Here is a 27,672-nt window from a genome sequence, read left to right as displayed (position 1 = left end):
AATTATTTTCAAACACAGAATATCAGCAGTACACTTCCACTAACCATTATAATTTTAGTTATAGTCAGAGATGCAAAAAATTTGACACTACAGTATCTGTAAAACTGAGGTATCTGTACATGGGACACTTAGCAGCCCTTCAATGTTTGTTCATTGTGGTTTCCTATTGATTAATTTTATGGTGTGTACTGTAGTGTGAACTTTGTAGCATTTTCATTTTATTCCTTTAATTTCTGTGTGTAAAATTATAAATAAAACGTTTACAGATAACTAATTATAACTTTTGATTATGTGTACTGTATATAGAAGTATTTCTCAACTGCATATGCAGATCTTAGTTATATCATTGGTAGAAAAACTGTGTGACCCATTCCATGGAATTTAAAATATTTTGTAAGCTGACTTGCAGTCATAACCCTTTTTCACTTCTTTAAATAAATTCAATAAAAGAAATGTAAGTTTCCTTAACTTATTTGTGTGGAAAAAATGAAGATAAGTAATCTATGACTGTAAATATCTGGTTCCCTTGATCTTTAACTCAAAATTTTAATGGTACATAAAAATTTCAAATATGATTGTTTACACTATAATTATATTTAATGGTATATAAAAATTTCAAATATGATTGTTTACACTATAATTATATATCTTGTTAACCATTCAATAACTAGAACACATGGACTTTTTTGTCAAAACGCTATACCTTCTAAAACTACATTTTTACATATCTCTACAGTATAAGAATGCAAGCTTTACTCTGTTGTTGCATTAATACAGTACACTATACCTACATACTGACTCTGCCTGGTTGAGGCTAACACTTTATTCTGGATTAACACTCCATAAACCCTACTTACTGAATGCCTGTTTTATGCCAACACTTCGTTGTTGCATTAATACTTAAGAAAAAACCTGTATGCAGAATACAGACATATGTGGTTTACTTATTGCTTTCTATAACTTTGAGATACAATCACATGCTTTTTTGTTCATCATTTCCCATACATCAAAAGCCCTTTCATATTGTTTGCTATTGTCAGCTTATAATTACTCAAAAATATATTCAGTTCTTAGCCTTGTGAACAGTTTTTCTATCTTTGTCATATATATTTATTCACAAATAACATGCTAAACTTATAAACAATCTTCAAGCTAATTTTATAAGAAACTATGTATTGCACAGTGTATACAAAATTTAAAAAATTCCTCAATTCAATGGGAATGGAATGCAACAGGATAGTAGAAGAATGTGTAACAAAAGGAGTGGGTATCTGAAATCACACTTTTAAATTAGCCCTCCAGGTAAAAGAGTACTGGCCATATCACCAGCATATTTACAAACTGGTGAATCATATTTTATTTTAATTCCTAAGTTCAGAACTCTACAGCAAAGTATTTGACAAAATGCAGTGAAATTCACACCAAGCAGACATACATATTGGGTTCAAACTTCAAAATGGCTGCTTTCTTCTACGGACATCACAAATTACATATTTTTATCTTTATCTTCATATAGAAAAATATATCCAATGTCGCCAAATCTTTCAGAAACTGACCCATGTCATTTAATAGTTACACATACTATAAAAATGAGTTAATATCAGAAACTGACCCATGTCATTTAATAGTTACACATACTATAAAAATGAGTTAATACACACCAGTTCGACCATCACCTTGCTCTTCAACTGTTTCGCATGCATCAGTGTCTACAATGTTTTGGAAATTTTCAGTACTTGGTGCTGTGAGGGGCTGTCTTCTGAACAAAATATAAAGATACAAAAATACCAATACCAAGACGACACAGATGCCTACTTGTACCACGAAGTTGATCTGGAAAGGAGCAAAAAACAGCAATTTTTGAAGCCACTTAATGCAAAATCTGCTTAGAAAATTCATAATTGCCAAGGAATTTTAAGGAAACACTTAGCATGGAATGTTCACACAATCAGGGTACCACAAAGCATCCAAGGTTTGAGCCAAGAGGTTCAACAATGTAGGAACAAGAAATCAGAAACATTTGCAATAAACAACATTTATGAGTCACTTTAAAATACATAATGTAATCATGCAGTACATACCTGAGGGAAAACCTCGACGAACGTGTTGTATAGGGCAGTGTACATGGAACGGTCAACAGCTAGCCAAGCTGATTCTAGGAGGCCATTCAGCGCCAGTATTTTCCCTTTTTCATTCTCATCCACAACTACTGTAAGCATGGTGCGGATAGCTGGTTCAATGGTTTCTTCAAACATGCCAATCACAGAAGCCACTATAACTAACCACCAAAGTCCAGGTCCAGTAATACAAGCTAACACGCCACACCAAAGACCTTGTGACATGATGCCCCCAATAGCAATAATAGTTTCATGGAGTTTAAAATGACTTGCAATCAATAACCATACAACTGTTCCTAACATATGTACAGTGGAATCAATACTTGACCATGTGGAGAATTCTGTGGCCCCCCACTGCAAAACACGTCTTGCCCAAAGGTACATTTGATGGCCCTGAATTAAGAAGACCATTAACTTCAGCATTAAGAGATAAAATAACACTGAGCGCCGATTTCCAGGCCTCTTTTTAAATCCAGTATTGAACAAGATAACAACAGGTTTCAAAGGACCCCAATTGGAACACCTTTCATCCTCAGGATCTGAAGAGCGGGATGATGTGTCAACACTTTCTTTAACCAAAAATAAGACATAAAAGAAGCATAATGCCCAAAGGGCTCCTGATACTGAGAACACTACTATACAATTTGTCCATTGATATAACCACCCTCCCATCAAGCGACCTAGGGGACCTCCTATATACCACACTACATCCAAAAATCCCATTCTTTTTGTGCGTGTCTCAGGTGTAGTAATATCTGCCATATAACTATATACAGCCATGTTGAACACCACCCATGTTCCCATTATATCACCACAAAGTGTGGCCCCCAAAAGTACCTCAACTGGCCATGAAGGATTAAGAGCTGTCAGAATATAAACTACTGACCAACCAACAAACCCTGCCAAGACTCCAAGCATTGGAGGTTTTCGACCATACTTGTCGGTCAATGACCCTATCAGTACCACAATGATGAGTGGTAATATGCTGTCCATTAGATTTTGATAATAGTTGAACGTATTCTGGTACTTCTGGACTTCTGTCTGTAATGCAAAAAATTACTTAAATTAAAGTGTGATATAAATCACTGTCGCCATCTATTATATTGCAACTATATGGCAAGAAGTTGAGAAATGTGTTGCAAATTTAAATTATTTTTTGTGCTCTTAATGAACAATAGGTCTTGTTTAGCAATGTACTGTATATGCTTCGAAGACATGTATAAAAATTATTGAGTTTTCGTAACAAATTCACAAGTGTATAAACAATTTCCGGACAATAAGTTTCCCAGGAGGAGCATACATAAACTCCAGACTATTCCTATGTGATTTATCACCACATATATGGGGTTTGGATTTATAACCACATATATGTGGCAGACTTCATGAAATAGTAAATCTCAATAACAATTTAAAAAAGTTTAAACCTATCGCTGGATTGTGGCATTCTTCACACCAAGGAAAATATATAAATAATCATCCTTCACTCTTCCTAAACAGTGCTATACGTCTACATCAATCAAATATGAGGACCATTTTTCCTCCAGACCACTTTAAGGTCAGAACTTAAGACTAACTTCTCTTGTTTCAAAATGTGGAAAAGGAGTTTTACTATTTACTGTGTTTCACAATATGACGGTGTAAAATGCTGCGTTTAAAGTATTTTGGTGTCCACTGAGCAAACTACCATTTTTGGCTTCCTCTTGTTTATTTTTCTACTGGTGCTTTGACCTTCAGGGAATAAAAAATCCAAGTTACAAAACTTAAATGATCTTAAACACAAAAATCTCATTAGCAACACACACACACACACACACAAGACTTGGCTATCTGGGTATGGAGGGAGATTAGTGAAAAATCTAACTTCACTAAAGGTATATCATTCCTAATAATGTACAGTTTATGTCCTGGCACACTCAAAATTTAATATTAAGAAATGAAAGCTAGAAAAATTCACAACCCTACAAGAAATGGAGGCACTATAATCATTTGCCATATAGTCTCATATTTATCATTTTCACAAGTTGTGTAAAAGTCAATGCACATGTAGCCAAGTGACGACTTGACCACCCAACCAGACCAATTTCACTGAAATAGTCTTCCAATCTGAACTGGAGTAAAAACTGCATAAATTTATATGCAAGAAGATGGCCATGGATTTGAATGGCTAATAAAACATATAGAGTAATGAGTTGTAATGGAAACCACGCTCAAGTGCATTACAAATATGCAAAGGAACATTTTTATAACATCCTTACCTGTATCCTTGTGTGGTTGCCATCATCCATGTTCCTGCATTCTTCCTCTGTATAGTTGAGGTTGACTCGGCACACTCTATCAATTTCTAAGGTGTCTGCCACAACTCCTGCATTACTCTCGGCCAGCATCTTCATGAAGAGCATGGGCTCTAGAGTTACATTCCGAAGAACCTGTATTCAATAAATCACTTCTTTATTTTTCCTATTCAAATGTTAATTGATGTTGGACTAGTAACCTAAGCATGAAAAATCTGCGGATTTTCTGACAGGAAATGATTTGTAGCATTTGATATTTATAATGTTATCATCACTGATGATGATGTTAATAAATAATGGTAAATAATAATTATAATTTCATTATTATTATTATTATTATTATTATTATTATTATTATCATTATTCAGATGACAGGATAAAGTGAGAAACAACACTAAAAGGGAAAATACAGAGGTTTTACGTGTAGATGAAATATGACGAATGGTCAATGGAAATGGCACAAAACTGTCCTTCACACCAGCTAAGGAGGAATGGTAAGTGTAGGGTTTGTCAATTTAGCACCAGAAATTTTGGAAGACAGAGTCCTACTTAGATTATTATTATTATTATGAGATACGAGGCCGGATAGAAATGGCAGAATTTGTTTTTTTTTTTTTTTTTTTGTCACACAACTATGGAGGCAATGATGACGACGATTATTATGAAGACAAAACAGGAATACAGAAGACAGCATAGTTAACACCAGAGAGCTACACATTCAGGGTATATTGTGGGATTTAAATAACCTATAGAGTATCGACTAGGCCTATAGTAGAATCATTAATAACTAACCAAATTCCACAGACCACTTTATTATACAGGTGTGAAAAGACAGTACACAGGTAGGTATGAATTAATTTGCCATCAGTGTATTAGTACATTTTCTGTGATGCTACGTAGTGTATTAGTACATTTTCTGTTATGCTACCTAGTGTATTAGTACATTTTCTGTAATGCTACCTAGTGTATTAGTACATTTTCTGTAATGCTACCTAGTGTATTAGTACATTTTCTGTAATGCTACTTAGTGTGATAGTACATTTTCTGTAATGCTACCTAGTGACATTTTCTATGGCTCCAGTTCGCTGATGTAATGCTACAATAAGAGTTACAGGTCAGGATATGATATATAAACCCTCCTAGGGTACAGACAGTTCAAATTATATCTACTTCATCTTACACTTTCATAATAGTAAGCCCTATTGTAATGACAATGTGAAATGAAGTTGATTACCCTTATACCACAAAAGGGTATTTCTTCGCGTTTTTACTGCCGCAGGTCAAGCTGTAAAAGAGGGAATATTTTTTTTACATCCGTTACTGTCTTGGGGCTGCCACCACATCCATGTGATGAAGATAGGATGAATAATAAAATATGCAATGAAACTGTTATGAATGCAGGTAAGCAGTCATAAAAATTACAGGTAAAAACATCCCAGGCTTGACAGAGAATCCTTCTTTTATGTATACAGATAAAGTGAATACAGAAAATTCCCAACTCTGGAAGAATAAGTTTATAATTAAGTGCCTCACAATAGCCCTAGGTTTGGATAAAATATGTGGGCGGAGCTTATTATTCACACCACTAATCTGTATAAAAAACCTTGTTGAATCTTGCAACAGGTCTTCAAAATGTGATGCAAATGGTTGATAACTGACAAATGCTCAGAGGGTGTAAGTTAATATATCCTAAAATATAGACAGATTAAATATTTCACTAGGTATCTTCTATAGTACTCTCATAACATTGATACTGAACATCTATTATACCGTACAAGAAAAACTCAATCAGTAGTGGTACTGTACTGGAACTTACACTAGTTTTATTAATTCTGGGGCCAATAATGGATTTTAAATTTATCTCCAAACTGAGACAGTGACATTGGTGTTACACACACACACACACACACACACACACACACACACACACACACACACACACACACACACACACACACACACACATATATATATATATATATATATATATATATATATATATATATATATATATATATATATATATATATATATATAAAACACACTATCCTACATAATACACATATATATATGTATATATAAAATATATACTATATTATGTATATATATTTATGTAAAACACACACTACCCTGCATACGAACAAGTTATGTTCCGAACAGCTGTTCATTTCTTGAATTGTTTGTAAGTTGGTCTTCACGCCTATTTAAGGACAGTATGATATTTAGTCAATACAGTACTGTACTTTTTTACAGTACTGTATTTTATAGAGTACAGCATTTTATTAATACGAATGATAAAAAACTCAATAAATTGTGAACAGAACAAAACCTGAACTTACGGGTGGCAAAAGGGGAGCGCTCTGAACAGTTTTAATTCATTGATCACGTTTGTTCCTATCTCTGAATGTTCATAACTTGAATATCCGTAAGTAGGGTAGGTAGTCTCTCTCTCTCTCTCTCTCTCTCTCTCTCTCTCTCTCTCTCTCACACACACACACACACACACACACACACACACACACACACACACACACACACACACACACACACACACACATATATATATATATATATATATATATATATATATATATATATATATATATATATATATATATATATATATATATATATATATATATATATATATATATATATATATACACACATATAGGCTATATAAACTACCTAAGAAAACTACAGTAAACCTATAACATAGGCCTATGCTGTGTAACTACAACTTCTAGTATGTTCAATTCATTTTGAATTCACGCACTAGTAATTCCCTCCACTTATAAATCAACACATGTATTATCATATTACCTTTGAGACTGCATTCTTCAGTCTCCCCAAAGGACTACCACGACCAAATGAAACTTGACTTCCATCTGCCAACGGCCGCTGGTATTTTTCACCAATGACATGAACACTGGGTCGACGTTGGTGCACCGAATTCTCCATGTCGTCTTCCGATCCCTCCAGAAGAGGAGTGACCTGTTAGGGAAAGTCATCATTATCATCAACCCTGGGCATTAACTGATATCCATGAGTAGATTAGCTACAAACATGAATATCAATCGCTGATACTGTTTAGTGGTCCATCTAAGGCTAATTATATTTGCAAATGAGCACTTGACCATTTACCTTATAAACACAAACTAGAAAAAGCGATTAGGCCAGGTTAATGGTTCACACCACAGCAACCTATAATGTCTTTCTTTTACAAGATAACCAAATTACGATGAAAATTCAACATCAAACACACCCAGAAATAAACACATCTAGACTCTGCTAATACTTGTCATAATTAATGTCACAGTATGTCATAACATTATTACTACAGTGCGAATATCACAAAACACTGCTGCCATCATATCATTAAAATACAACTAGCTGCACAACAATAGTAAATTGCCTGTCTTTATTCTCTTTTTACTAATTTTTGTTCTCTAATATGCGGAACTGTTTACAAACAATACGAAAGCAATAGCCTTGGTCTTCATTTATTTATCAATTCCGATATCAAATATAACTCTTGACTGATTTCGTTCCAGATATCATCGAGAGAGAGAGAGAGAGAGAGAGAGAGAGAGAGAGAGAGAGAGAGAGAGAGAGAGAGAAGTTAAGTATACCTTAGTTTTACCAGACCACTGAGCTGATTAACAGCTCTCCTAGGGCTGGCCCGAAGGATTAGACTTATTTTACCTGGCTAAGAACCAATTGGTTACTTAAGAACGGGACCTACAGCTTATTGTGAATCCGAACCACATTATAGCGAGAAATGAATTTCTATCACTTGAAATAAATTCTCTAACTCTCTTCATCAGCCGGCCGGGAGAATGAACTCGCCCATCGAGTGACAGTCTGAAGCTCAACCACTCAGCCAACGGAAGGGAGAGAGAGAGAGAGAGAGAGAGAGAGAGAGAGAGAGAGAGTTACCCTCTCCTCGGTGTTACCTCGTCGAGGTCCTACCTTACGTGGACTTCGAAAAAGTTACTGAAATCAGCTGTAGCAGATTTGATTTTATTATATATTGAATATGGCGTACCAGACGCTTGTTGGTATTGCGCTCTGTACTGGGTCGGTGAAATTACCGGTGGGACAGAATCTTTGCTCATCTGGTATATAACACTTTGAATATATTCATTGCTTAATCATTAACGTTTGAAAGACAAAGAGAGGAAGCAGGTACAAATAACGAGGGCTGATGGTATTTTAGGTGGAAGGATTCCCATCTGACTAGCAACGAGAATTACGAGTCATATTAGTCTAGGAAGCGCTGGTTGTTGAAAGCTCCAGGCGGAGCACTACCTTAGTGACAATAAAAGGTAGGAGGGCGGCCACTTGAAAAAAAAAAAGTAAAATGCTGTTTTCATTTCCAATATAAAAATATAGTAAACTAGTAACACGTCAGGTTTCAGAAATCAAAATTAAATAAATTAGTAGTACAGTATTATAATTTTCAGGAGGGAGTTGGATAAGCGCATGAGATTTTATAGGTACATCGGTGATATCCTTGTTCACATAGAAATGTTCCAAGTACATATTGCTCAAAGGAAAGGGTTTTAATACAGACACAACCATGCAAATTAGTGATGCTCTAGAGGTGACAAAATAAAAATCTTTGACGTGAACGAAACAGAACAAGTGCAATCAGCGTCAGATGGAGGTATAATATGACTGGTACGTGGGACGTGGAGTAAGCACCGAGGAACCAGGGGCCTTGTAGAGAAACAGAAGAATAAAGGGTTCTTGTTTTAATGGGTGTTGGTACAACTGAAATAAACTATCTCGTTTTTGCATAGACAAAACATGTGGAGGGAGCTTTGGATATGTGGTGCAGAATATCAGTTGAGAGCAATTCAAATTTTCGGTGGTGGAAAAGTGTATCCAAATATGTGGACGGGAAAATGACTATTATACTCATAAAGCACACGTGTCTGAAGCATGGGTGTGTTGTCTCCTTTCTGTTTAATATTTTAAGGCTGGAGTGATAAAACAGTTCATGGAAAGGAAATTACAAGTAGGCGCATGTTGTGGGATGAAAATATGAATCGTGAATGGTGTGTGGAAATGATAAAATGCTGACAAGAGTACATTGAAGAGAAATTGCACAAACCGCTGAGTTTGATACGGCCATTAGATGATAAAGCTGAGTAAATGTGAGCAAGAGTAAGGTTTTGAGAATACGCCAGGAATATTTCGTAAAATGTTACAAAACATGGCGGAGGAAAGGAACCGCATAATTTGTATATGCATTTGGAAGTCGATATAACCGATGATGGTAGGCTGACAGAGAAGGCAAATCATGGAATGGGTGAAGAAAGGAAGGTGCCTGTGCCTGCTAAAGAATATGAGCATATTTGAATGTCTATGGAAGCCAAGGCAGAATGCATGAATGGATTGTTGAGCTTACTCTACCTAATAGCAGAGAACTGTGGATGTTGAATTCAAATGAAAGGACTGAAACTTCTGGGATGAACTTTTTTTCATAGTCTATGTGAATAAAAAGAAATGAAAGGGCAAGCAATTTGGATGTATGGAACAAGTGGTAAAAACGTTACTGTATGTGGAAGAATGAGATTGCATGCAAGACAGAAGTGAAGATGACCCATTTGGGTTCATAAATGAAGTGACTAATGTTGCTGAAGTTGCAGAGGTTTCCTTCACGGGGTGTTCATCCACAAGTGCGTAATTGGAGCAAGAAGTCGGCAGGGACATTTTTTTCCTCCTACAGTAGAAGACGTCCCATGGTGGGAAATGCTATATATGTGCATGTATGTACACACACACACACACACACACACACACATATATATATACATATATATATACATATGTGTGTGTGTGTGTGTGTGTGTGTGTGTGTGTGTGTGTGTGTGTGTGTGTTTGCAAGTGGCGAGAGGAAGGCAGATAATCCTCTGAGATACTGCTGAATAGAATATATCGGAATAATCTTATCACTTATCACACCGAGAACGAAAAATACTTAAAAGCATCAAAGAATTACCTCCTCTGCGTCACATACGACTTCCATCTCTGTTGTCACGTGCCTCTTCCTTATTTCAGTCATTCCGGTGAAAAATAAAACATGTTGGAGGGGCTAGTGCAATATTATTGTAGTAACATGAGGAAAGGTTTCTGACGCAGACGGCCTTGAGCCTAATAAGCGGTTTCACTTCAAGCTGGGATCGTGCAAGAGCCAAGTCGTATCAACGTTTCACTACGGTGTAGGCAAGATCTAGGCCTCCGATATGACTAGCAGTAAGCACCAAAGATCCTTTGAATGTAACATGTCAAATGGTTCCTCAAAATGCACCCAAGATTTTGCGATCTGCACTTGTTATCGACAAAAAATACGTCCGCAAGCACACGTTACACAGGCATTTTGCCGCGGACTAAACGGAAGTCGGCACTGCCAGACGTGTGAGTCGTGCACACTGGATTCTCGACAGGTAAGAGGAATTAACAATGATTCTCCCATTACATGTTTAAGTACTTAAGGCATGACGAAACATTTGTTGGTGTCAATGAAAAAACACGAATTACGCAACGGAGTGATGTCTGAAACGTAACTTTCAGGGATTTGACCAGACGTTATATTGCATACGTGTACTTACCGCGACCAGTCCGAGAGGTGTGGTAGCCGCGCAAATATCGTTGTTACAAAACAAAATAAAGTTTCTCATTATTCCGTAACTTCCGCTGAGATGCTTCTCTCTCACCTGCTAGCTCTTGTTACACTGAAAATTTTCCCTTCTATGATTTAATTTCTAAAAGGTCTAGATTCCCAAGCGGACACGAATCATGGTATTATGACAAGGAAACTAAGGTTGTACAGCATATCTTAAAGATTTTACCGATTGGAGAATGAAGCTTTCAGGATATTATAAGTCAGATGGCAAGTTAATGAGAAATTATAAAAAAACGGGACATTTAAAGTTCAATATGTGAACAAGATAATGAAGGGGAGATGGAGAAGGCCTGGCCTTCTTTCTCCACACCCCTGACAGAGGGAGAACTGTAGGCTGCGTCATTGATTACAGTCCGTTAGTCCGAAGGCCCGATAGTCCGATAGTCGGTAGGTCTAAGCCGGCATTCCGAGGCAAGCGCCCCCACCCCCGCCTGATTATCCCCCCTCCTCCATGTGGCTAATTACGGCAAAATTGTAACCAGTAAACACCCTAGGGTACGTTATGTTGGTATTTTTATGCGTGTTTACTGGTTACAATTTGCCGTATTAGCTATGGAGGGGTGGGGGGCTGATTACAGTCCGTCGGACTATCGGGCCTTCTGACTTTCGGACTATCGGACCTTCGGACTATCGGGCCTTCGGACTATAGGGCGGTCACCGCGTCATTTGCGTGATAGTGGCAGCGCCGCACCGGTGTTCCTCTGGGCACCAGACGAGTTGGAAGCCCTTGGATGAGACCTATGAGACGGAAGGCTAGAGATTAGTGACACGCACAGGTAACACGAGTGGCACAGTTTTAGAGAACCTTGGCGTCGCACGGCTGCGGGATAGCTACTCCAGCTTATCCTTTTCAATTCAATTCTTGACTAACATGAAATCAGAGAATCTGTCCATTTTGACATGCTTAAAGTTAAAAGGGTTTCATTAATTTAAAAAATGTCCTTCCATAGTCCAAAGTCAGTGAGGAGATAAAAATTATTTGAAAAGATTTCACCTAGGTGGGGCGCGATTTCCCATTTTAAGTGAAACGCTCCAGAGAGAGAGAGAGAGAGAGATTCAACCTTACGTCTAACATCTCACATACAATGCTAAACCCAACTGGGGTCTTTTGTTGCATCAAAATAAGACTGGCCTCACTTCTTTCTGCAGTTCTTGCTTCTTTCGCGCAGGTGGTTTACTGGTTTTGCTCTACACTATTTCAAAAAATCCATATGGAGACACAAAGCCTCACTGGGTATACGAAAAAAATCTTCACAGTCAAATATCTGTATAATAATAACAATGAGAGGAAGAAGAAAGCAAAAACACCGTTGTTTACAACCACCAACCAGACTAAAATTTTTAAGAGGTGGTGGGACAAAAAGAAACTGTGTTTAATAAGTTCTTGTTTACGGCAGACGGGTCAGAGGCTAATCGCAGTCTGCATGGGAGTAGCAAAGCAAAAGGCAAGCACTCTTTAATTACTCCAAGCTGACTCCAACAACTCAGGCCAGATTACGCATGATGATGAAAACAGTCCAAACTGATGCCAACATCTCACTTTCAAGTTTCACATACATACAAATGGAAGCGATCCGCTTCGCCCTAAATGCTGACCGTTACGACTGTTTACAATAAAGGTTTTGATACCAAAACAGGTTTTAATAGTTAATTAATGAGTGATGAGCATCGTGAACGGTAATAAAAAAAATAAGTAAAATTACTTAATACTTCAAACTAGAGGTTGTAAGCAAAATATATTGTCGAAATCTTCTATACCTATGGCGGCATTACAAGGTCTTCTGGTACCGTCGCGCGCCATCCGTAGATCGAATGCCTAGGTTAGACTGAATTAGGTTAGGTCTAGTTAGGATGTATTTGTTGAGAATTACTTTTGTACTTATAATGTGAAGATGCATAACTGGACGGAGTTCTGAGCACTAATTCCTGATATTACTTTTCGCCCCTCTCTTACCTCGTCACAACAGCCATCACCTCCCCCCGCCCCAAACCCCCTGCCACACAGTTTCTACTTACAAAAGGCGACTAACCGCTGCTTAAGTCAAAGAAGGCCCACTGCCCGTATCTTTCCTTCTTTGTTCCAGGATCGAACTCAGGCCTACTTGGTGACATGTTGCAAGGGCGCTGCCATTGCAAGGCGAGATAGACTTATAGGTTTTAGTCATAGATGACAAGCACTGGGGCAACTAAGGCCATTCAGCGCTGAAACGGAAACTGACAGTGAAAAAGTTTGAAAGGTGTAACAGGAGGAAAACCTCGCAGTTGCACTATGAATCAATTGTTAGGAGAGGGTGGACAGTAAGATGGAAGAAAGAGAATATGAACGGAGGTACAGCAAAAGGAATGAAAGAGGTTGCAGCTAAGGGCCAAACGGACGCTGCAAAGAATCTTAAGTAACGCCTACATTGCACTGCATGAAATTCACTGACGGCACTAACCTCCCCCCCCCCCCCGAGTTGAAAGGAGAGAGAGAGGGGGGTTTTCGTGAAATTGTGCGGTATGCTTTCATGCGTGTAGGGTACCGCCGTATACATGTAAAATTTGTATTGTATATATGTGTATATATATATATATATATATATATATATATATATATATATATATATATATATAAATAAATAAATATATATATATATGTGTGTGTGTATGTATGTATGTATGTATGTATGTATGTATGTATGTATGTATGTATGTATGTATGTATGTATGTATGTATGTATGTATGTATGTATAAGACCCAAGGCTTTTTCATTTCCTCTGCTACGATGAAATCTGCAACCTATCTGTCGCAATGGTATCAATTTATTTATTTTCATTGCTCAATTCTGTTTGCTGAAACTTACGGCTTGTTTTTTAATGATTCTGCCCCTTGTTTTACTGACGTTTTATTTAGATACGTCTTAATTTAGTTATTCAGAAACTTACTCTGCAAAAATGAAAAAAACCACGATTTGGTCAAAAGTTCAGATTGTACATTAAACCTTAAAGAGTTTGTATCTACAGAACATATTTTTCCCGAATATATTCGACGACAAAACTTTAACAATAGACTGTGCGTGGCAAATACCAATATTGTGAGATTTACAGTATTTTAATCTATACCTAAAACACACCCAACAAGTACTTGCGCTAAGGTATGGGTCGAATAATATGTAGTCTGGATAGATTTACTGTAGGCGTGCTATTCTCGGCTCAAGTTGCCTTGGCGAATGTGAAAACAGACTCCATCTCACTTACTACAGACTGAAGCCATTTAAGTGGTGTAATTTGGATGTGGCAACGAGTAGCTTTAGAGGGAAAACAAAATGAAGCAAAACAGGATAAAAGGTGCAACGACGTATGTGAAGAATTTAATTACGTAACTTTATTAAAATAGCTGCATAGGATTACAATTAACTAATTGTTTTCACCATTCAAAGACAAAAGCGAGAGAGAGAGAGAGAGAGAGAGAGAGAGAGAGAGAGAGAGAGAGAGAGAGAGAGAGAGAGAGAGAGAGAGAGAGAGAGAGAGAGAGAGAGAGAGCCAGCAACACCATGCACAAAACGTTTTGTATCACGAGGCTATACGAACATCTCACCACGCACTAGGTCTAAAAGGATCAATAACTCTCGACCGTGTCTAGATTTAGCAAAAGGTTATGACGAAACCATTAAGGGCGGTGTAGACATGACACTAACTTAGTATGACTAATTGAAGAAGATTAGCGTCAGTAAGTCGTCATTTTTTTTCAACTGTTAATGGTTCAGGCCTGTACCGGGGGAGGGGGGAGGAGTCGAACTCTATGACTGTCCTTTTCATTGAACTGTACTTATAAAGTAATAAATAACAATATTTTTTTTTTGGCAAGTCTTCTTTTATAAATTTTGTTATTAAACATTAACAACATTCTTTAATAGTAGGAAATACAAGAGTCATTGCTACATATTACTTGTGTTTGTAGTTTATTATTTGTACAAATGTTTGAAGTATGCATACATTTCATATTTTCATTTGTAGCGTGCGTTTGAAAATTTTCATATATAACTATACATAGTAATTGCAGTTTCTCATTTTTATTTCTAAATTTTTTTCTTATTGCATCACATACATACTCTTTAGAATATTTATTAATTATTGTCTTTTGTTAGGTCACAGTATAATAACATAAGAAATAACGCAATATGCACGTTATTTGTTATTGTCAACATATTAAATGAATCAATCAATAACACTGAAAAAATATTTTTTTTTAATTTCGGTGCAAACTTTCAACATTATAAGTAAAATTCTGTTAACCAAAGTCAGTACTTTGAATAACATCTAATCGGGCAGAAGGACATAGACCGCATGCCCAGTTTTTCTTCTTAATATAACTAAAATAACATTTTCAAGTATTTCATCTTGTATATACTTATATATGCAATGACATATATAGAAGAAAAGGTGCATTTTGGGGTAAAATGACCGCCCCCCCCCCAAAAATAAACTCTGGGTACGGGCCTGTGGTTTCCTAAATGGATTTCCCTTTCTGTTTCGATTGCGCCATCTCAGTTCGTTAGGACACGTTCGCTTCGCCACAACGCAGAACTTGCAATCCCCCCTGTTCAGCAACGTGTGGATTGGTCAATATACGGATGGGTGACCGGAAATAAATGACAGGCAGTTACATTTCGCAACACACCAGTTACTCTATCTATGGGGTTATGCTGCACTGGGTATGGTAAATACTTGGATAGGTGAATTTGTACACAAAATCACGCGAGCCCCCGTGGCAGCATGATATAGGAGATATAAACCTATCACAAGATTTACGGATCGGAGACTTACACAAAAGGCCAAAAAAGTCCCGAGCTAACCACGCCATTCTCTGCGCGGCCGGGGTATTTGATACTGAAACATGAGTAATCGTCTCTCTCTCTCTCTCTCTCTCTCTCTCTCTCTCTCTCTCTCTCTCTCTCTCTATATATATATATATATATATATATATATATATATATATATATATATAAATTTCTGACTCACATCGGGATCAGACCCAGGTCTCTCAGGTGGACTTCTCTCTCTCTCTCTCTCTCTCTCTCTCTCTCTCTCTCTCTCTCTCTCTCTATATATATATATATATATATATATATATATATATATATATATATATATATATAAAAATATATATATATATATACAAAGTTTGTCAGTACTTGTAAGTGAACGTTTTCTTTGGTTATGATTTTCCCGTTATAGGAAAAACGGCTGAACTGACGCTGGACTGGCGTGCACGCGGCCGCTCACACACACATATTATACACATTATATATATATATATATATATATATATATATATATATATATATATATATATATATATATATATATATATATATATATATATACATATACATACTGGGCGTTTTTGCGGATCTACAAACGTAAATACGAAATACAGTACTGAGTAATCTCTTTTTACGACGCCAAGAAAATGACCATGTCTCTCCGATAACACGAGGTAGGCTAGACAGCGGTCATTTAACGAGTAATTTTCTAAAACTAAACTTATTTCAGGCGGTTGCAAAATAATAAGTAAATATAAAATACAAAAAATCGTAGAGAACGCCAAGGCAAGCTTAACAACCAGTCACGAGAGTTGGGGGGGGGGGGGTTATGGTAGGATACAGAGACTCTATGACCAGCTTCCAAAACATCGAACGGCGGCAATGGGCTGGAAACGAGCAGAGTTCGCAAATACTAACGGCCATCCTCAAAACTTGTGTGAATGTCCTTACTTGAAAATATCCCTATTTTCATTAGTAACAAGAAATGAATAATTTGGGTTTACGTACAAGACAAATTTGTCATGCTACAAATAGGACGAACCAAGACAGAGGCCTATAAAGGAAAAATACTTTCGACAGGGAAACCGCCGCATCTACGAACTCACTGTAATGACACAGCACTTACTGTAATGACACAGCACTTGTGGAAAAGAAACGGTTTAGTTTTCAGGGAGGAAAACACGCTGTACTTACGTTGAGTTCGAGACCCCTTTCTGGGTCTAATTCTGTAACTGTCATCTTTCCCCTGGCCTTTCTCTGAAGATGAAGAAGCACTTTCGGTTTTCCGGAACTCTGGCTGACTGTCACGAATCAATACAACAGTGCCTTCGATGAGTAGGTACTCGAAGAGCTTTGTGATAAGATTACCGAGTCTGAAGCTTTCTGGATACGAATCTATTAGTGAAAATCTGGAGCTATCGAGACAGGAATACCGGCAGTTTTCATTCAAGACAGGGTTACTGGCAGGCAGCAGTTTTCAGGGCAGTTGCATATTGTCAGCAGGTAGCTTTCAGGATAGGTCTTCTGGATACGAATGCTTTCAAGATTACAATTCCACTTTCTTTTCGATTATAAGTCTATTAGAGTTGACGTAGTTCTACCCTTTGGGCGGGGAGAGCTCGAAATGACATCGCTGCTCACCGTTTACCCTGCTTTTAATGGTTATCGAACGCCCCCTCGCGCTCGCAGCAAACGTCTGGACCGGTTCGTATCATACACGTACGAAACGATGTTGCCTTCGTATGAGCAATAACCTCTGTACAAGAAGCTTATCGATCACGATAGTGGAATTTTTTTTTTTTTTTTTTTTTTTTACAGCATCCTAGTTTTGAAACGGAGCAACGATAAACCTCAAAGGTTTCGCCGGCAGCAGCACACTTTATCATGTTTCTTCATGGGTAACCTCGCCCCAAACCTTTTATTTAGCGTTAACCTCTTGAGAGATGATCTAAAGGTCATACAAAGACGTGGGAGCACGTGACACACACGAAAATGAAGTTTTCTCAACTGAATAATAAATTAGTTTTTTCCCCAGTTACATTTTAATCTATTAACATAAGCTATCAATTCTCCCTCATAAATGACTTACTAGTTAAGTACTGACATTTAATGTCGGGTCAGCAACGTAAATGCTTCTTTTTTAAATGTCGCAAGGAAACAACTAAGCCTGGCATTTTAAAGCGGTCACTGTCATCTCAGAACATCACGTCTGGATTCTCGAGAGTGAAAAAGTCTCATCTACGCCGGGGAGCTTCAAACAAAAGTTACCGATACGTATTACTGATCTCACTCTTTCAGTCACTGTCAGCTGCAATCCAGGATTTATTAAATGTTTGACATTCAAGCAAGAAGCCACATAAATAAGTCAATTCTTCAAACTCCATTCATCATAAAAAAAAGGTTTTTTTTGCAAGAATCATCAAACTATAGTCTTCATAAGATGACATGTCTTCAAGCACGTCCACACAAGCTAGCAAGTCTTCAAACAAGAGTTCTCATGGGAAAGCAGTCTTCAAACAAATTATTATTCTCGAGTACTCATAAGGAAACAAAGACTTCAAGTAACAAAACACATAAGCAAGCCAAATCTTTAAGCAAGAATCATAAGCAAGCAAGGTTCCTCATATGAAAACAAGTCTTCAAGCAAGATTCACATAAGCACTTCAAGTCTTCAAGGAAAAATTTCCATAAGCACGCCAAGTTTTCAATCAAGGAAACACGTAAGCAAGTCAGATCTTTAAGCAACAATTCACATAAGCAGGCAAAGTCTTCAAGCAAGGTTCCTCAAATGAAAAAAAAAATCTTCAAGCAAAAATTCACATACGAAAACTAAGTCTTCTAGCAAGAGCTGACATGAACAATTCAAGTCATTGAGCAAGACTTCTTAAAGGGAAGCAGCCTTTAATCAAGAGTTCACGTAAGCAAGCCAAGCCTTTTAAGTAAGACTCCTCGTTGGAACACAAAGGTCTTCCAGCAATTTTTCACAAAAGCAAGACAAGTCTTCAAGAAGACTTCTCATAGGAAAACTAAAGTCTTCAAGGAACAGTTCACATAAGGAAGGCAAGTCATCAAACGTGAGTTCTCATATGTACACCCTGTACAAAAAGTAAGTGTATCTTAGTTTAACCAGACCACTGAGCTGATTAACAGCTCTCCTAGGGCTGGCCCGAAGGTTTAGATATATTTTACGGGACCTACAGCTTATTGTGGAAGCCGAACCACTGTGATTCACCTTTTGGTTTTATGCCTTAAATCTGAATTTATGTAGCTTTACACTGCCACTGAGTCCCTGTCTGTAACATCGCTCCCATACTCCGTTGATCTATGCAGTGAATGATTTACCTGGTAGTTAGTAGACTGTGGCGAGTCGCAGCTTGGGTACAGAAGAGCATGGCAACCTCTACTAAAAATGACTTGCTAAGAACCGTTAATCTTAAGGCAAGTTCTAATTGTTAAGTATAACACATTTTGTACCGTGTCTTGTATTTGAGCATAATTTACAAATATTCCCTGAATAATATTTTACTCTGGGAAAACCAAATGTCCAAGTTGCATAGTAGGTCCTACAACAAAGCGTGAATAATTCATGATAAGAATTCATGATGAAACCCCGCCGATATTTCCTGCAGACAACCTACACTTAAAATGTAAATACTGGTAGTGAAAACTTGCAGGTAGTAAGTATGATAGAACCTACAGCTTATTGGTACGGACCTAAACTTAAAATCTAAATGGTGAAAACTTTACTGGTACGATTTCCAATTGTCTCTTTGAACAAGGCGATGGCAGCCAGGCTTCTCAAGTAAATACATTACTGTACATGCTGAGACTGTATTGCTTAATGTTATTTGTGTACATATATGCTCATAAACATACATACATACACATACGTGGATACGCTTAACAACAGATCTTACTTATGTGCAATGCAGCCAAAATCGAGGCAGATCCTGGAAGACCTTCGGTAACGCAGTTCTTCGCTGGACTGGTCGATATCGTTCTCGGCTATCACTCTGCAGGGCCGGCGTTCGAATCTCCGGCCGGCCAGTGAAGAATTAGAGGAAATTATTTCTGGTGATAGAAATTCATTCCTCGCTATAATGTGGTTCGGATTCCACAATCAGCTGTAGGTCCCGTTGCTAAGTAACCAATTGGTTCTTAGCCAGGTAAAATGAGTCTAATCCTTCGGGCCAGCCCTAGGAGAGCTGTTAATCAGCTCAGTGGTCTGGTAAAACTAAGGTATAGGCCTTGTAATAACAAAAAAAGCCTTCACTCAGTCTGTCATGATGACACTGCCGAAGCAGACTGCTTCAAATGCTGCTGCGTTAACGGTACCTTCAAAAAAGACAATTCTACGCAAGTTTGGCATTTTATTTTCTTCCACTGCCTGATTAGGTGTCGTTGATGTCAACACACGTTCAATACATTCCGACCATGGCTTCTGGTTGATGCCTGAGGTGCAGCCGTTGTTATCTGGTGTGGCCAACATATTTTCAGTTTTTTTTTTTTTTTCCTGCTTTTGAAATCGTCCTCTACGTGTTTTTACCGCTGGCAAAGAAAAGAAATAGGCGCCTAACTATTAACCTAATACATTGTAAAAATCACCTTACCATTGAGAATACAACAGAGTATAGAATTTTGGCCAGAGGCCAAGCGCTGGGACCTGTGAGGTCGTTCAGCGCTGAAAAGGAAATTGAGAGTAAAGAGGTTTTAAAGGTGTAACAGGAGGAAAACCTCGCAGTTGCATTATGAATCGACTGTTAGGAGAGGGTGGAAAGTCAGACGGAAGAAAGAGAATATGAACGGGGTTACAGTAAAAGGAATGAAAGTGGCCGAAGGGAAGCTGCAAAGAACCTTAAGTAATGTCTACAGTCACGGGATGAAGGCTTACCACTGAGACAATATTGCGCTCGTTATGGAAACACTGCTCTTGCACGGCAGAAACCACAGCAAAATGCATATCAGTAACAGATACTTCGTAGCTTTACTGAAATAAGGTACTCACGTGCCCGAAGCTCCCGAAGTCTACCCCAGGACCCACTCAGAGTGGGTCCTGGTCTACCCAAGAGGTGGGTTATTCGCTGAAGAATATGAATTGGCTTCATCTTCACCTTCTCATGGACTGCGTCGGTTCTTCTTCTGCCAGGGCTTGTCTGTAACGAGAAAGAAATGCTTACTACAAAAAAGTAGTGAATGCGTTTGTGTCAGTAAGAATATTTTTTTCATCACCTACCTCCTCATGAAATCAAGCTGCTATACGTATGTGCTGCGTTGAATAGAAAATCGAGATATGGGGCTATGGAACTGGAATGTAAAATTTAGGTCAAAACCCAAGTACTAGGCCCTAAGAGGTCACTCAGCGCTGAAAGGGAAATTGAGAGTAAAAAGGTTTGAAAGGTAACAGGAGGAAAACTTCGCAGTTGCACCATGAAACAATTGTTTGGAAAGTAAGCTGGAAGAAAGAGAATAGGGAGTGGAGGTATAGCAAAAGGAATGAAAGAGATTACAGCTAGGAACCGAAGGGACGCTGCAAAGAACCTTGAGCAATGCCTACAGAGCACCACGTCAGGGGGTTCCAGTGTGATAAGTTAGCCAGGATTGTAACGTCGTACCACCAATTAATGACCAGTCGCCGTCCGTAAACAACTTTCGAGTATTTAAGGGAAATTACAAGGCTCTCAACACATCCGTCATGAATTTGTCCCACAGAAACAAAAGCTGATCGCAAATTTTAAGCAGTGGCGGAATCGCATCCAAAATGAATAAAAACTTGGACCATGTAGATGGCAAGGCTACGAAAAATACAGAATTTTCAGTGTGTCTAGACGATTTCCGATTGTTAAGCTTATTTCGCCTGAAATGTTGGTGATTGTAATGTAAAAAAACATTTGGGGTTAAGTGTAACCCAAAAAATAGGTGGGTGTTGGGGGAGGGTGGCGGTGTAAAGTCAACAATAAATGTAGTGGGGACATTATTAGCAATTGTAATTGTGAATGTTTACTTAAGCAACGTGCCCAAAAGTCACGAACTTGCATGGCAAACTCCTATAAACTTGAAAGGGCAAAAGAGGCTAGAAAAATGTAATAACATTTTTATATAATATATATAATAGATATATATATATATATATATATATATATATATATATATATATATATATATATATATATATATGTGTGTGTGTGTGTGTGTGTGTGTGTGTGTGTGTGTGTGTGTGTGTGTGTGTGTGTGTGTGTGTGTGTGTATGAAATATACCCTGGAACCACCAGCATCTTTATACTAGCGTCAAGACTAGATGAAGGAAGAAAGTTGATCATTTGGTTTAGCGCCCTTAAAAAAATCGATTGTTAATGAGATCTGCAAAAGACACTGGAAGTCAAAATGATGCTCAAAAATAAGGTACTCCTTTTTGTTTTTATTCATAAGGCACGAAGATAATGGAGTTCAAACTATCAACACCACCACCACCACCACGCTGGTAGCAAATCAGGATCCGGACGTTTTCAGTTCACGTGACCATCTGCAGAGCCCACGACCACCACCTAGTTTCTTGGAAAGATTTACCAGTACTAATCCCGAAGCCAAGTCAGGAAGTCTATATCGCCCACCGACGGTCGCCACACCCAAACGGGACTGTAAGTGGGTCCTGAATACTGTGCCAAGACGCACACGCCGAATCCTCATACATTTCGTTTCAGTGTGATGAGTTGATTACACAAGTATCTTTACGTTGATTAAACAAGCATCTTTCTATCTCTCTTCCTCCAGCTTAGTGGGCGTCCGAGTTTGCATAATAAACAACAGTAAGTGGATTCCATTTTCTGAGGCTCGTAATTTCTAACAGACTGAAAAGACTGCATTGCTGTCGTTTTCATCCGTGACTTATTGGTCTATGTTGTTCTTCCATTAATCTGTTTCATTCGACAAAGCCGTATTAAAAAGTGTGAAGGGAATCTCGGTATTTCAATGTATAATGGAAAATGTCAAAATTAAAGGGATTTTTCTACAGCTTGCAGAGACAGACACACACACACATACACTCTCTCTCTCTCTCTCTCTCTCTCTCTCTCTCTCTCTCTCACATAAGTTCTAGTGCACATTATCAAGCGAACTTGGAGAAAATCAAGGTCGGGTAACTCGGTCCATGGTTACGTCAGGTTCAGCAGCCGAAACTTGGCATAGAGGCGAAGGATAAAGGATCTGAGAAGGGAATTACACCTCAAGTGGCGAGGATATTCACCCCTTTATCTCCGTTACGGAAAATGCGAGATGCTAATCTCGTTTGCTTAAGAATAGGGAGTGGGAGTTTGAAATACTGAGAGAGAGAGAGAGAGAGAGAGAGAGAGAGAGAGAGAGAGAGAGAAGGGACTCTCGATAGCAACAGATTTCCTTACGGTGTTCTTCAATTATTTCGAAATGTCTTACGCTTCACAGATCTGCAACAAAAGGATGGAACATGAAACTGTACTGTACATAAACAAAAGGAAGGGCTCCCCGTACTTTTCAAGGTCAGCATAGCGTGTAAATATGTAACAACGAGGCAAGGGTCCCTCGCCGGGGCCCGAGAGCATCATATGGCCGTAGCGCGGTAACATTCCCAGTACTTCGATAGGAAGCCAGCAGATAACAAGGAACGGAGGAGACTGAATAACGTCATCCCGAACTTACCAAGGAGAAAGACAACTTCTAAAAAAGGTAAGGCCAATCAATGTAAATTGGAGGTGATGGATGTTAATAACGACGGACATTATTGGATAATACGTTCTCGTATTGTGGGGCTGATTTATAAAATATGCTACTCCAGAAACATGGTGCAACTTTCTCAGACACTGGCGAGAGGCAAATAGGATCAATGATTGTATAAGATGTAATTTTCAAGTTTACAATAATACGCGCAGACACACACACACATGTACACACACATTATATACAGTATATACATATAAATATATGTATATATATATATATATATATATATATATATATATATATATATATATATATATATGAAATCTTTTTCTTCCTGCACTGCATAATACCGGTTGTCATGAGATTCTATCAAACTGTAACCCAAGCAGAGTGTCAGCTATCAAACAACTTTAACTTAAACCTTATTCAAACCATCGTCTCTCTCTCTCTCTCTCTCTCTCTCTCTCTCTCTCTCTCTCTCTCTCTCTGTTGCTTGGTTAGAGAGGCATTTTATTGAAAAATTTTTAAGTCTAATTGAACTAATGATATATATAGCATACGTAATTATACAGACACACATACACACACACATATATATATATATATATATATATATATATATATATATATATATACAAACACACGCATATACAGTATATATATATATATATATATAATATATATATATATATATATATATATATATATATATATATATATATATATATATATAAGCATACGTGATTTTCCAGAATCCTCACATCTGTGATGGGTAAGCACTGAAATAGATCGGTAAGCACTTAAAAGCATCTACTTATGAGGTGGGTGACGAGGCTTTCATAAAAAAAAATTATTTATTTAGGAATTGGAAGCATTAGCTTACATAGTGAGCGATATGCGTTATCATAGTAGAGGTCTTTGTTTTTTTTTTTTGGGTGATAGCATTTACGCAGTACAAGCATTTGCGTGTGGACTGGATGACACGGCAAGCAAAATATAAAAGCACTGTTTGGCTGCGAGTGGTACTGAGACAACCATGACTATAACATCTATTTCTTGAAAATATATATATATATATATATATATATATATATATATATATATATATATATATATATATATATATATATATATATATAAAATGAGAAGCAAGACTCTCTTCTTAATCTGTGAGGTAGCAAGTCAAACGAGGAAGGACGACGCCAAGCGAGATTGCGGGACATTGTAAAATGTGACGCTTTCACATTTTATCTTTTCTTTCACGATATTCTAAGTGCATACGAAGTTAACTGAAGAGCGGAGGAAAGAGAAAGCAATTTAGTAAGTACGAATAAATAATCGAGAGGAGACTTTTATGGTCTGAAAAAAATCCAGTGGAAACAAACTGAAGAACAGAACATACGATTTAGGCCAAAGGCCAAGCGCTGGGACCTATGAGGTCATTCAGCGCTGAAACTGAAAATGCCAATAAAAAGGTTCGAAAGGTGTTACAGGAGGAAAAACCTCGCAACTGCACGATGTAATCAGTTGTTAGGAGAGGGTGGAAAAAAAAAAGAAGGCAGAAAGAGAATATGAACGGTGGTGCAGTAAAAGAAATGAAAAGGGTTAAAAGACGTGGATGTCGTTCTCTTATCTGTGTGAGGATACCGATAAGAAAAATTCACTTCTGGATCAAAATTACCATAAAGTTCACTCCAAGGAAGGAGGAGACAGCCAGAGATAAAGCGATAAGAGTAATTTTTGAAAAGTCAGGAAAATCAGTATCGCAAAAAAAATAAAAAAATCAAATAATCCCTCAGTGAACTTTCCGCTTCCGCGAAGCTTTAATAAAATGATAATGGCTTCACTCATGGCTTCACCAATACCATCGAGCTTCGCAAGTGATAAGAAGAGCTAATGGCACTCCTTTCCTCACGTGCGAAAGAGCTGTCTTGACATATGGGATTAATGGCGATTACATCATACGACGCGCTGACGCCAAAAGCTACAACAATAAATAGAATTGAGCAGGATGTAGAATTTAGGCCAAAGACCAAGCGCTGGGACCTGCGAGGTCATTCAGCGTTGAAACGGAAACTGACAGTGTAATGGTTTGAAAGACGTAACAGAAGGAAAACCTCGCAGTTGCACTATGAATCAAGTTATTAGGGGGTGGAAAGTAAGATGGAAGAAAGAGATTATGAAAGGAGGGACAGTAAAAGGAATGAAAGGGGTAGCGGCTATAGGAGCCGACGGGACGCTGCAATACCTCTACACCGGTGCTACAAAAATAAATAAAAAAATCACTTGTTTCATTGTGCAACTGCGAGGTTTTCCTCCTGTTACGTCTTTCAAATCTTTCCACTCTCAATTTTCCTTTCAGCGCTGAATGACCTCATAGGACCGAGCGCTTGGCCTTGGCCTAAATTACATATCCCATTCCATTCGATCTTCATTACCTTCATAAAAAAACCTCTAGTCAGAGTACTTGGCAAAGTTATTTTCACTAAAAAAAAAAAAAAAAATCTGAATCAAAGCCTTTTGAAACTGATTTTCTCCAACATTTGGAACCGTGGTCCTTGACAAACAGATTTTCCTTGAAGTAAATTTTCAATCAGGGTCTCGGGCAAAATTATTTCTGGCCCCTTTAAAAAATCGAATCACATCCTGGAAAAACTGGTTTTCCATCGAAAAGGTCAAATCATAGTCTTTGGAAAACTGATGTTCCCTAAAATCAATCTGGAATCAGGATTTGACAAACTGACTTCCTATAAACAAACTGAATCCAGACATATTGGCTTCCCCCAAAACAATCGAATCAGGGTACCTGGTACAGAGGTTATCTTAAAAAAGAAATAAATAAATAAAAATATTGTCCTTAAAAAATTTCGAATCAGGGTTCTTGAGAAACTGATTTTCCCTGAAAAAAAAAAAAAACCGAATCAGATCCTTGGGAATTGGCACACATGTCCTGGAGAAAGAATTATGTTTACACTTATGATCAGCACCAAAAACCTCTCCGCCAAACCTAGGACCAGGGAGAACCATCCCTTGCTCATGGGGACGAAAAAGTCGTGTTTTGCCTGCGAAATCTATCATACTATGAGCTGGCTTGAACTCTGAACTACCATGCTTCAAGTCCAGACAAAACCAGCTGAGTTACCAAGATTTTTCGCTTGGTTAATGAGTTAAAAAAAAGTTTTTTTAAATTCTTGGCAAAATAATATTCCTTTTAAAAAATCGAATCAAGGTCCTAGGCAAACTTATTTACTCTCTCTTCTCCCAAAAAATAAGGAAATTAAGGCCCTTCCCAAAGTGATTTTTCTAAATAAGTAAAAAAAAATGAATCGGGGTCCTTCTCAAAGTAATTTTCAATGTTAATAAATCGATTCAGGGTCCATGGAAAACTAATTTTCCCAAACAAAATTATGTACGAAGTTCTTACACACCGCGATTCTCAATTCATCATTATTTATTAGTTTCTTAAGATAAGAGAGAATTTGGTCACGAATACATTCTCCGCACTGACAATGTCAGCTGACGGGCATTTTTCTTTCGCATTCAACACTGGCGTCAGTTGTCGAAGAATTTGGCCGTTGTCGTGGTAATTTTTAAAATTATTTTTATCATATCGACAAATTTTGTTATTTGATGTTTACAGTCAGCACGATTAACATCACAAAGACATATTTCAACAGAAGTCAACGGGTTTAACGGCTATACAATACTGAGGACGTTTCCTGCACGAATCCGCGTAAAAACGTTTCGTGAAAAACAGTAACAGGAAAAGACGACACTTTCCTAGACAGTGACGCCAACGGGTTTTAATCCGGTATGTATCCACCTTTACGGCGTGTTCAGTACAAGCCCGTTGGGGATTACCGTAAAAACATAATCAAAAGACTGTAAATATCACAAGATAATATTTAAGAATTATTAGTCTTAGATAACGACCCTGAACCCTTGAAGTCACTATCAAGGAAAGATCAAACTATTTCTGTTTTATTACTTTAACTGCAAAAATGAATGACTTTTTCCCCTGTGTTTTATTGTACACCTCCTACACACGAGTAAAAACATGAGAGGATTGCTTCTCA

The 27,672-nt window shown here is 37.7% G+C and overlaps 2 protein-coding genes across 5 annotated transcripts in view; one reads left to right on the top strand and one right to left on the bottom strand.

Moving 5' to 3' along the window:
• Positions 1-570: 570 nt before the first annotated feature.
• LOC136846642 (probable peptidoglycan muropeptide transporter SLC46) lies at positions 571-21,060 on the bottom strand. Of its 4 annotated transcripts, none has more exons than XM_067117560.1 (5): positions 20,913-21,060; positions 7,232-7,402; positions 4,373-4,543; positions 2,082-3,158; positions 571-1,833 (listed from the first exon to the last, which is right to left on the bottom strand). In XM_067117560.1, exons 2-5 carry the CDS (start codon positions 7,367-7,369, stop codon positions 1,651-1,653), a joined length of 1,569 nt encoding a protein of 522 aa, XP_066973661.1. In that variant the 5' UTR covers positions 7,370-7,402; positions 20,913-21,060; the 3' UTR covers positions 571-1,650. The 4 variants fall into 4 exon arrangements, with proteins under 4 accessions (XP_066973661.1, XP_066973660.1, XP_066973658.1 ...); XM_067117559.1 differs by lacking the exon at positions 20,913-21,060 and adding an exon at positions 17,102-17,634; XM_067117557.1 differs by lacking the exon at positions 20,913-21,060 and adding an exon at positions 11,029-11,112.
• LOC136846643 (alkaline phosphatase-like) overlaps positions 10,727-27,672 on the top strand; it is a 34,420-nt gene continuing 17,474 nt past the window's right edge. The window contains exons 1-3 of the mRNA XM_067117561.1: positions 10,727-10,863; positions 22,334-22,542; positions 23,342-23,602. The gene's annotated coding sequence lies outside the window, so the exon portion shown is untranslated. The remainder of the gene's footprint in view (positions 10,864-22,333; positions 22,543-23,341; positions 23,603-27,672) is intronic.

This window comes from Macrobrachium rosenbergii, chromosome 15, assembly GCF_040412425.1.
Source record: "Macrobrachium rosenbergii isolate ZJJX-2024 chromosome 15, ASM4041242v1, whole genome shotgun sequence".
Classification (NCBI taxonomy): domain Eukaryota; kingdom Metazoa; phylum Arthropoda; class Malacostraca; order Decapoda; family Palaemonidae; genus Macrobrachium; species Macrobrachium rosenbergii.
This window is presented reverse-complemented; position numbering and strand designations above follow the sequence as displayed.